General features: G+C 31.5%; 1 protein-coding gene across 23 annotated transcripts in view; it reads left to right on the top strand.

The window, feature by feature from the left end:
* Positions 1-12,853, top strand: part of LOC128240768 (uncharacterized) — a 30,704-nt gene extending 17,851 nt beyond the window's left edge. For 22 of the 23 annotated variants that reach the window (XM_052957603.1, XM_052957608.1, XM_052957621.1 and 19 more), the window contains 2 exons: positions 6,185-6,381; positions 9,512-12,853. In XM_052957603.1, coding sequence (XP_052813563.1) covers positions 6,185-6,381; positions 9,512-9,644 — 330 coding nt within the window. In that variant the 3' untranslated portion in view covers positions 9,645-12,853. The remainder of the gene's footprint in view (positions 1-6,184; positions 6,382-9,511) is intronic. The other variant, XM_052957616.1, reaches the window with a different exon arrangement.
* Positions 12,854-13,265: the final 412 nt, after the last annotated feature.

The following is a 13,265-nucleotide window of genomic DNA, read 5'->3' as shown; positions in this document are numbered from 1 at the left end:
ACGAAGAAGAATATTCTCTAAAAAATGACTTTGATTTAATAGTTACATATCATGAACCCATGTTCTGTCATGAAACAAACTATACAATTTTTTTACGGCTTTTAATCTATTGTTAATCTACTCATGATTGATTTCCACTTTTAGCCTTTCAAATATGTAAATAGTGGCCATATTATCTTGTTCACGTGTGCCTGCCCATTTTATTTGTGCATAATTTGTTATAAATAGGATTATACATGCATAAAAAAGTGGATTAATGACTCTTTATGAAGGAATGACAGTATACGGCAAAAGCAATAAAAGGTTGGCGCGAGGGACGTCTCTCGGGTGTAGCAATAGGTTAATCGAAAACGGGGTATTTTATTTCACACGTGGAAATATGCTTTTCTATGAAACTTATGAAATTAATACGCTCTAACACTCAAATCACGAACTATTCTCTGTATACATTACCAAACTGCTCTGTGAACCGTAATGTTATGTAGATGTAAAGCTGAAAAATAGAAAGTGTTGATAAATGCGAGGTCTTAATGTGTCGTTTTATTTGAAAGCATATCTCGATTATTTTAAAAATAGCATTAGACACAACATTAGAGTATATTGAATCACATCTGTTGATAGCCATCAGTACGTGTATTGGTAGTAATATAATGTGCTAGTAGCCTTATAACATAAAGCAATAAATGAAAAAAACGGTAAAAGTGGCATTAGTCTCCAGTAAGATCAAATTAAAATTAGTTTAAGGACTAGCGTGTGATACAAGAATTGTATTATTTAAACTCATACATTTACTCTCTTTATTATAGTTTTTTTACCATTAATTAAGATGAAGTTTAAATTGATTTAAGGACTAGCCCGTGCTACAAGAATTTAGTTAAAACGGCATGAGCAAGCCAAGTAATAGAAAAATCATTTCCCTAAGTATCATTCTATAACCTCCTCTAGAAAACAGCAAAATCATTACTTTTTCAATGATATTATTTTGGAGGAATCAGAGAAGCACTTGGGTAATCAATTAGCACGATTGACAAAAATGGCGCTTACAGACGTGGTCGACTGGCCGAGGGAAAACTGAGATAAAACGTCCTTCTTGGGTAAAGTCAGAAACCTCTGCCCGTTTCGCATCAAGATTTAAGGCACTTATCTTGTACTACTAGACGTCTTGCCTCATCACTCATAAGCTCCTGAACGATGAGTATAGAAAACATATCATTTACATGATTCATGTATATGTACTATATCAAGTCATACAAGCGTATATTACATCGCTATGTTTTTGTAGACAAGTGAAAACATATAGAGCATTTATATAATGAATTTGTACAATAACAGAAAACTGTTCACCATAAACATTTGCTTATAAAACTAAACAATTAATTGAATCAAAGCTATATTTCTAAACATCGTCAACATGAGGAGTATGTGTCGGAATAAAATCATCTCACATGTTCGTATAAGATATCAATAAACAGCATAAACATGTATAGACAATATAAATTTGGATACACTTATCCTTCACTTTAGATCAATGAATCGTTAGTAAAACTTGACACAACCTCGAACGAGTTCTAGCTACGATAATCATCAAACTGTCTCTATATGTGTAAACATTGTTCTTTGTTTATAAATTTGTATACAATATATAACATTCAAATATTCTGTCCTAAAGCCAGTGATGAAACCATCTCTAAACACTTGCCTTTTTATAACTTCGTATTAATGAAAATAAATATATTGGAAATGTAAAAACTTAAGCAGGCAAAATAATCCTTCTTCCTAAACCGTAAGTTAAATCCAACTTTCTAACTAAAAGAACAACTTCCGTATTAATGAATAATGCATGTGGCCATCCACTTCTGTAGTAGGTTCGGGAGAAGATCCACTTTGCCCGCCAAGCCTTTTGGTAAAGCGTCTTCCTTGTGTGTCTGCAAAAAAGAGACGTATATACAAAAATATTTTTACAAAAACAAACATCATGTATAAGGTATTCACATAAATCAAATCGGTTAACAATCATGGCTTATGACTTAGAAATTATACATTCGTATGAATCAATAAAACAAAAACAAAACCGTTAAACTAGTACTGGTGATGTCACCGTGTACTTTAACGATTGATCTCTGGCGATTCCGCCATTAATCAGCGATGCCGATTTTTATAATTTAACTTCATAACAATATTTACATATAGACTAGCACAGGTGATTCCACCGTGTACAGTGTACATTATGTTTCATCTCTGGCGATTCCTCCATGAATCATCAATGCCTATTTTTATAACTGTATAGGAATATTTGCATATTTACTAGTACCGTAACTTGTGAAGCCACCGTATAATATGATTAGAATACAGCCTTGGTTTTCAGTCAAAGAAACTGCTAATAAGCAATCATTAAGTGCTAAGCTTAACCATTAAGAATTTCAATTCTCGTTCGTGTTTAAAAGTCCGGTTCTGCCACGCATTCAGTACATACTTCCTGCATGATTTACAATAGGTCAACCAGTGGTGTTGAAACTCACTCTGTCCCTTCTTCATCATTTAGAATATGCTTCATATCATCTAAGTATTACTTATTCATCTCTGGAGTTCTCGCCGCGAATCAGCGATGCCCCTCAAATGATCTTTGGATTATTATCCTTGAGAATGCAATCATTCTATAGTGCAGTAACATAACGGGTATCATAACTGTGTACACCATTCTTTCAATAACACATCTTTACACTATCATTAGAAATGATCAGATGCATTCAAATTGTAAAAGAATTAAACACAATCCACAAATCCAAACCTTTTCTAAGGAACACATTGTATAATGGCTTGTCAGGCAACTTATCTTTATAGCAATAATAATGGCAACCAAGACAATTGTACTAATTCAATACAACAATGATAACTACAATACTAGTATCTGTATTTGTAATAAAATACAGAACAAATCACTAAATAACATAAAACATTTACGTATCTCTCAATTTATTAGCAACTCAACTTATTTGATATCATTAAATAAATATTCTTTAAACATACTTTCTGAATTCTAAATCTTCTAAACCTAAAAATGTAGAATTATTTCGGCTAGGTGTGTAAAGATATTACACTGCTGGTAAACCAAACCAACCAATTACATTCCCAGCCAATGAATGAGAATATCATAAGACATGAAGAGATGCATTCAAACTGTTTCAGAACTAAACGCAATCCACACATTACATTTTGTTTCTAATGAAAACATATTTTAATGGCTTGTCAGCCAGGACAGGTAACTCATCTGCCTAGCAATTATAATGGCAGCCAAGCCAAATGTACTACAATTATGAAAACAAGTATAGAAATAATATCTGTATTTATAAGCGAATACAGAACAAATCACTGAAACTTACATAAAACATTCTTACATATCTCTCAGTTTCTTAACAACTCAACTTATGAAATAATTAAATAAGTATTCTTTGCAAAACACTTATTTTAATGCCAATATTCTGAATTTAAAATCTTCAAAACCAAAAAATCTAGATTTATTCAGCATTGCTTCAAATCTTTCTCGATCAATTCAGATAGAAGACTAAATTTCATTTATAATACTTACCTGTATATGTTGCCTATATTTCCAAAACTACGGCTGACGCTTACAGGTAATATTATAACAGTAAACTACAATAGGCGAGGGAACACCATCGGAGCGCGGCACTTGAACAGGAAGTGACGTCAATGAAGAACAACTGACATGAGGTGAAACAGATCATCTGTTCACAGTCACGTGGTAGAACCGCGACATCCGTGCAGCCCTGACCTCATTGTTTTCCATTGTTCTCCTACGTGTTTCTCGCAAAACAAAATAAAAAATGTCACCTTTATATTCTTAAATAGGATGTCAACGAAACAGGCACTTTTTAAGTACAACTAGAAGCACTTATTATTTTAATGGCGAAAATAAATTCATCTAACACACATTTATTGATGCCTTTAAAAACAAAAGAAACATTTTTTTTACTTGTTACAAATTATGTTTGAACTGAATTAACTCATAATTTCTACATACCCCATTTTTCCACTACATAGTTTGAATCATCATGATAATACATGTAAATTTGAAATAAATACAACGCTCATATTTTTAATACGACTGAACCTCTGTAAGAGGATTACAATCATGCTTTGTCCAGTCACTTCAGTTAACACGGACTTCTGCATACTGCCCGGTACGACCTCAAATTTAACAATCAATTGTATCGATGTCAATGTATCGGTTCCCCAAACCTGATTGCCTTACACCACCTGGCGGTTATTCCTTTCCACAAAAGGGCAACTAATTTTCTTCTTATTCATTTTACTCAAACGTATAAAATTATATAACTAGTTGATAATATAGTTATTAAATAAGTGTGTTTCTATTTAAAACATTTAGTGCATTCAAACATGAATATATACATTAAACAATAAACTGAACGCAAAATTACGCATTTTAATGGCGAAACACTGAAAAGAGTTTTAAATCATAAGTAAAGAAAATTATAGTCTTTATCTTAATGTAATGACACTCATACATAATACATCATAAATAATTTTTAAAATGGTTTATGTCAATCGCTAGCTTATAAAGGGTTTTATGTCGGGTGTAGGAGAATGGAGCCGGAGTCTCTCGAAAATACTTTTATAAGAAATGGGAAATTATAAATTAAAACAATCATAATGAGCCTCAAACGATTTTCTATGTAAGTGTATTGTTGTGGAATACAGAAAATTACATTATTATTAATACTAAATAGAAGATATGATTATATTGAACGTAGATAGGGAATATATGTGTAACAATTAACTTATTTTGATTCAATTGTCATAAATTAAGATATTACTTATATAAATTAAGACGATTACACTAAGAAGACACTAGAAGAAAGGGAAATACATAGTTTTACATTGATTATTTGACATGCAATACGACTATTTTTGCCACGGGAATTTTCAAACTGCTTAAACAGGGCACATATCATGATGATATCATTAGGACAGTTGATAGTATTCATGTCGACATACATAGAATAGAATAAACAACTTGTAATGCCACTCGAAATGACACACTCGGAGTGCATGTACTACGATACACAAGCTAAATGAATGACATGATTCCTATTAAATTGAACATTTGGATATAGGCGTAGAATAAAAGGAGTCTTTGTTCCATGCGTAATTATGTTTTTTTACTTGGAATTAATTGCGGTAGTATTTGTTTTTTGAATTTAAAACAAATCTTTATTTTGATAAAATTATAAAAAATAATTCCTAAGTCAACAAATGTTTCAACGTATTAATTTCAATTATATCAAAAACACATCCAAACAAGTTAGATAAAAGTATCATGTCATTAGAAATAAACACTGATCACTTTTGCGCCGATGTTAAATTAATCCAATATTGATATTTTTCCGCATTACCACTAATTCATTAAATGTCATACAGAAAGCTGATTGCTTTTCCTCGTTTATTTTTATAAAACACATTTTACTGATTGTGAAGATTGAAATTGTCATTTTTTACTTGCAAATACTTGGAAAAGGTTGTGATTATACTTTATAATGTATGTAATTGTACATCCCTAACACGTAACAAGGCAAGCATATCAAATTGTTATTGGTAAAATGATTGAACACACATAGAATCTCTTTCTAATGTCTATTGTTGTATAGATGCTACTCGATATTCGATATATATTGTATTTGAGTAAAAATAAATTACACTAGCATACTTTGCTTTGTTTTTGGTTATTTAATTTAATAAATATAACCTACATACAGTAACGTAATATAATCATTATTTTTCCTGAACGTTTTCTTAAAACACTTAAACTTGTAGATATCGCAATTTATTCCATATACGCAAAACCTTTTTCAATGCCCGTGCTTTTGTTTTTAATGTCATTTTTCTTAAATCAATCATATTCTTCCTTTTATCCTCCCGCCTTTATTGTACAGTATAGAAATAATAATATGCCGAAAAACATACTTTCAGAACAGAAATATCGTGGATACTTAAATTAAAATCAAAATGGTTCGTTTGTATCTGGCAATCAATTTTCCTGTCCAGTTAATTTTCATGTTCAATATATTGTATGGTTTTGTATTCTTGTACTAAGTAGTTATATGCATTCCATCACGTCTACTACAACGTTTGTCCTTCCTACTTGCAGACGCACCATCCGTCCCCGGGAAAACCGTATAAAGGCGGCACGTTCACAGAATGTTTGAGTACCGGCACTGAGGGCCAGCTGCTATGTAGAATGTTAAAGGCCGCATTCAGGAGAGGGGTGATGTTCAACATTGGGAAGGATGAAAAAGTTGTCCTGGATGGCGTCACATTGTATAATGGTTTAGTGTATAAACTACCGTAAGAATAATCTTATATGTATAATAAGAGTCCGCAAAGGTTGTTCAGGAGGGGATAAGCGTTATTAACTGTTGTGAAGTAGGGGAAATATGTACTAAATGTCGTTTCTTTAAAGATGCCCATGTTTTGGGTAGTTGTTGTCAGGGTAAGCAATTTTTGAATGCATACAAATTATAACGTTTTCAATGGGGAAGTTCAATATAGGTAAAATTAGTAAGGTTTACATGACGTATAACTTGAGCGGCTTATGAATGTATCTTTCACGGCGTATGAATGATTGTTTTCATGTTTTTCGGTAAAATAAGATGTTTTATCTGTGAAATATCAGCAGTTTAAATATACATTTGATATTTAACTTCATAGTAAGGAATGAAAATATCACCTTTAAGAATCTTTCAAGTTAATTGCATTCACTTCCCTTTTACCTGAATAAATACGGCATTTAAAATCTGTAAATGATGACAGATAATAATTGATCGTAAGGACAAATTGTATATGTTTCACTGAAGATGTTTTTAGAAATAAACACAACTGATCGCTCATTAGGGAAATGTCAATTCCCAATTTTCGAACGTATTTGTTTCAAAACATTTCCGAAAACAAGTTAGCATAAATTGAACATTACTTCAATGGTATAGCATGTATACAATATATTTTGCTTTTTTATATTCGTCTGATACTGTAATTTGAACTTCCCGGGAAATGCACAAAGCAATTGACTGATAAATTAAAATAACCTACTTTTCCTCAATGGTCATCTCACTGACGAAGAGTGGTGCAGAATGTAAAATAAGGATTCTGAATCATGCAATATAGTTATTCGGTAGAAAACAGCGTTTAGAAGTATTGATATCATATTGCTCATTACGGGAATAATTACGATTTGGTTCATACTAAATAATAATAGCTACGGGTCTTATGAAAATGACGTACAGAATAATTTCTTTTGTAATATTCAGTACTAGGCATATATATTCATGTCAATATCTATGCGGATAATGACAACAAACGTAATAAATAGACCTGTTATTTAATTATTCATACAATATTCATACAATATAATTATTTTTATTGAAAACCAGATCGCAAATGATCTAGTAGATGAATGCAATGCTTTTTAACATGTTCTGTTTATAATGGATTCTATAGTATACAAAACAATATACGAGGCTCACGGAGCACGACGTCACCGTCCATGTAGTCTAAAATTAATGTAGACTTCGTTTAAAATGAAGACCATATTCGTTACGTGACATCCAGTGTGTAACGTCAGTCAAAGAATAATTTCCTGATTTTCCCGCAACACCAATCATGACGTGTTTTCCACCCGTTTCATAGTAATTACGCGAAACGAATCAATGGGAGAAGCAAACACATTTCATCAAATGATTTTTTTTATAATTAATTATTGTTTCAGTCAATGAACTCATATTTAATCAAAAGGTGCACGGTAAGCTCGAAAGTGATGACGTCATACAACTGACGCCATAGATTCTTGAGTGTGTTTGCAGTCAACTCCTAAATATAACGACATCAGTTTTAAATGGTATATATTTAAAATAATTAACATGTATTTTTCTGCGTAAATGACGTATTGTTGCATGCTCCGCGGGAGGTCGTATATCCCGGTTTAATTGTACGTTAACTTTTGTTTGTCATTGTATAGACAATCGGGTGTTTCATCTGACGTAGAATACTGCAGTCCTCCACTTCGTAGTCGTTGATATGAATCATACAAGTTTCAGTGTTTAAGAATCATGTGCCAGAACAACAGTAAGATACATAGCAGAGGAGTTAACTATATCTTTAACGACACAGACACTGAAAATCCTGACATAACACACCTTATGACTCCATAGTTCATGTTCTTTAAGTAGTATGGCATTCATGATTACTGTGATATATTATTTAAGTTCATTTAAATATTCTTTTTTCTTTCGTTTCTTTTATCTTTTAATTGTCATTGCATTTAACAGCCCTATCAGAATTAATTTAATTATTCAAAATTTAAAACAAAAATCACAGGGTTACTTTCTAGGATCAAGTGCTGAATCTGATTTAATAGCATATGTGCAAACATTGATCAAGTTTTTTTTAAGAAAAAAGACCTGTTGACAAAAATATTACTTTCTATTCTATACTCATAATATGCAAAGATGTGGTTTTTTTCATGCGAAATATTAAAATTGAGTTCAATACACGTTTAATTGTAAGTCGTAATATCACAACCGTAGAAATTATGAGCGTAAACATCTGTACACTTATTCACATAAAGATTATTTACTTGTGTTAGAAGTCCAATCATCGCATTGCGTTTAAGTTATGCCCTCTGATACAGTGAACACAAACGGACGAGCGTTGAGCATCTTATTATTGTATTATTGCTAAATGATTATATTGCTTGTATACCGTCCATATGTACGACTGATATCATGTGTGTTTAATGCTAAGTTGGATATGTTTTTAAAATCAAAACAATAGCATTTGAACTATGGGTTGTCTTCACATTATATATTCATGGAGTGAAAAATAAGGAAACAAAAACAATACAGTTAAGTAGGCGAATTTTTAAGAAAGCTCTTATTAATTCAAATGCGTGCGACGATTTTCATTTTTAACATACTTAATGTGTGAAAAAAAAGCATATAAACATATTTAATGTTATGCAATTCAATGAGATACGGAGTTTTATCAGTGAACAACAAACTTTCAGGAACTACTATAAAATTACATTGTAGGTACGTCCTCTTGATCAAAACTAATTACGTCAGCCACAATCATTGAATTGTATTCTTATATGTAATGTAATATGCTTTAAAGGTCAGTATCAACTATATGTGTACAGAATAACCAGTTTGCTTTTTTCTTTATACATTGAATTTGAAACAAAGTTTAAATTATCATTTAATACGTTGTAAGTATAAGTAACATGTAGTTATATATTATTAACGTTACTATCCAACTAATATTGTAACTCGCGAATCCTTACTACATGAGCGTGACCTCAGATATTACCAATAAAATAAACAGTGTCTGTATAGTTATAGTCTACCATAAATCTTTCAAAGTTGCGGATCTCCTTCGCATTACGTTGAATACATGTATATATGTAGTTGAATTATATTTTTAGGATATTCTCGGCACCGGATTACGATAATCACATACGGATATTGAAATGGGAGCTGTCAACCAAAGGTATCACTGAGGCGAATATAGATCAGACTGAGGTGCTGTATGAGACCTTTACAGTTGACGGTCGGTAACTTGCTTTGGTGTTATGTAAATGTAATATTCAATCCAAATGATAATGTCATATATTGAAAACAATGCATCCTGGTATTGTTTATTGAATGTTTATAGCATGTCATGCCAATCTAAAACATTTCTCCTAATCAACGACTTTGATTTTGTGCCTTTTGGTTAAACTGAACTCTTCATAACGACATTGGGTTGTTTCAACACAAACCATGAATGACTTGGTCCAGTTTACATAGGACAGTTTTTATATCTTGAGATCATTATGAATAATAATTACTTTACTGAAATGTAATTCGTTATGGAAACATAATCATCCGTATTATAAATTATATTTTAGATATCAAATAAATATATTGTTTTTACAATTTGCATGCAAATCATTCTGTTATAAAGTGTATTAAAATCATAGATCTAGATACATTGATAATTTTGTTTCAAAAGTTTTATCGTTAAATCGTATGATGTTGTAGCTTGGTTTACATATAATTCCGCAGTTTTCTATTGTGTGCTATTCAGTGTCATGATGGGTATTGTGCATATACTTATGTTTAAATTAGGTAAATGTCGTTCATTAAATACGGTTTATAAATTCAGGTCCACGCTTTCTAGAAGCTTCGCTGAGTTCTTAAATAAAATATAAGCAGATTTGTAGACATGGGCAAAACAGAGGGGAATGTAGAATATATATTATCGTCAATCTGTTGTCCGTGGTCGACTGTTATGGATATCATTTTTCTCAAAGATTTCCTGATAAAATAATTAAGCGTGTTGTAAAGGATGTTTAAATGAGATGTTTTACTCATACTTGGAACAGAACATGTTGTTGTTACCGACCTTACAAATTACTACGTTTCATGAAAGCTTTAGTTGTCAGTACTACACGCTAAGAGTTAAACTTTTCAATCCGAATATCAATAGAAGCTATATTCTGGTGTATTTTTCTTGATAAAGTAGAGCATGCGTTAACTGTGCGTATAATGTTAATCATATTATATCAGCGAGTTCAATGACATTTTGTTCATATAATAGTTTTATAAGTTTAAATCTGATATGTCAATCTTATGCATTTTAATGAAATGTTAAATCCACTATGTGTAAAACATGATTTGATTTTTTCTTAAATACCTATCATTATAAATATGTCGAAAAACTGATAGCTCATATCCGTACATTTCACTAAAAAACCCGAGCGATGTTGCTTACTGACATCATGACTTTGCGTATACATTTTAGATCATGTTGATGTAAAACATCAAGTCAAATAGCTTGTGATTGTTTTTATTTCAATTTTAAGTAAATGTACTTATGTATTTTTATTGGGCCTTACAAAAGACATCATGTGATGTAATCAACTTTACAATATCATAAATAATACGTATGTATGTAATACGTTGTTTTACGTGCCTCTTTTGGCAGGGGGTACCAAATCAGATTTTTCCAGTATGGTTGTAATTGTGTTGTTTTTGATTGTTTTGCTCGCTAATAGTTCGTCTTTGATACAGCCCTGTATAATTCGTAAGCATTAAAATGTAATCATTGTCTAAGCACCTTGTGCCCGTTTATTGTCATGTTTTCATTTTAATATTTATTGATGCTCACAATCATGAATAATAATACTATGATATTTACCCTTGTATAAGATTTGAATACACACATTATCACACACATGCTTGTAATGTCATGTTTACATATATTTCTTAATGTTAATGAATGATGGGTTAACGTCTTTTTTATGTTCGGTGAGAGCAAGATGTTACTTTGTGTTTGTACCAAGTTTTGAATCCTCGACCAGAAAAATCTCGAACGTCTTTTGTTAGTTTGCTAAATTAAGGGTAGTAATTTTGTGCAGAAGGTCATGGTTCTATGCCCGACCGAGTCACCCAGTAGCATTTAACGTATTCTGCACCCTTAACTCCATATACTTGCGCTAGACAAATATGATATTATTGGGATACATGTTTGTTTTTGTGTGTGAGGCTCTGTGTGCATACAAACGCTTTAAAGCATAGTGAGCTCGTCGTTCACTAACAATTTTAATTCCGTTACCCCAACATAAATAATTAATGTGTTTTTGTTTGTGTGTAAAGCTTTTAATACATGAATGGTCAAACTGTGTTGTATGTACGTTTTGTGTACATCATGTGGTGTATTTTGGGGCTATTTGTTTAACCTTTGGGCGTTTTAACCTTAAGACAGTTGTTGCTTATATGTTTGACAACCTTGCTTGACCCTACAGTTTTCATTGTTTTATTACTATATTATTCAAAGGCAGTTTGTGTTTGGTGCAACCTGCAGTAGTAATACAAAACAGACAATGTTGTAGATTTGTAAGAGTTCAACTGTCTTAATAGCGATATTAGCACGAGCATAAACAGAGCGATTTATTGAACGATGTGCTTATCTATGTTTTGAAAATGTAATTATAACTAAATGCAATGCAATTATCAACATGCTTGTCACTTTTAACTACGAAGAGTTATCTAAGACATAATTACTTATTTACATTAGGATGGTTCAATGTTAAATTCATTATACCCTTTTTTAAGTTGCATCATTGTTAATTTATATGATAGTACAACAATCAACGAATTCTTTACACGGTACATTCTAGTAAATAATTTCAAGGTTAATGTAAATGAAACTATTTTATTCGTACTGCTATGCACTGTAATAAGATAGAAATCAGTAGAAAACTTATTTTCATACACTTATTACTGACAAGTGAGCTATTAGCTATGCTCTGATATTGAATGTCTCACTAGTCAACATGTGTTTTGTGTGTGACCATTTATTTTCTAGATGCAAGTATTACAGTATTGTGTATGCTACTAGCATATTGATCTTTTACCATTACTTGCGTCTATAAATTACCTTCAAATATATATAGAATAAAACAAACAATCAGGATTAAGATAGCATCGTAGTAGATGTGATTTATAAGTTGCTTCGTCGATGTCTATGACCAATGACAGACTGTCCATTTATATGCCATGTACTACATTACAGTATATTTTTTGGCATGTACACTTTTGTTGTTGAAGCCATATATTAATGGTATTCAATGTATTGTAGCTGTTTTATAACATAATTTCGCAATGTAGCCATTGTACTTTGTTTGCAAAAAAATGATGTGCCTTGTATAACACGATATCATGTCTGTATTGTAATTTAACATAATAATCGGAGAATAAAGACGTATATATTAAACACTTAACCATAATTGTCTTAATTTACACTTAATTGTCTTAAATATATATCCCATGCCTTACTTGATTGATCTGTATACCAACTGTTTGACAATTTAAACCTTTTTTCTAGTATACACATGTACATGCAATAAGATCAGCCCATATGCCTCTGTCGTAAGGCGTCCTATATAGGGGTCTAGGGTATTAAAAATCCTGATCAAAAGTGGATCGTATCAACGTCAGTATAAAACTGTAAAAGTTGCACGTATCTTTGTGTCGATGCCAACAAGTAAAACTTAGTAAGTACTGTTGATGAATCGAGCAATGCATGGAATGTTAAATACTATTCATGTTTTCAAAAATTACAATTGGGACCGAGAATCTGCCAAGTATTGTTATATCTAGTGCACTGACCCTGCAGTTAACCACATGATATAA

This window comes from Mya arenaria, chromosome 7 (assembly GCF_026914265.1).
Source record: "Mya arenaria isolate MELC-2E11 chromosome 7, ASM2691426v1".
Lineage (NCBI taxonomy): Eukaryota > Metazoa > Mollusca > Bivalvia > Myida > Myidae > Mya > Mya arenaria.
This window is presented reverse-complemented; position numbering and strand designations above follow the sequence as displayed.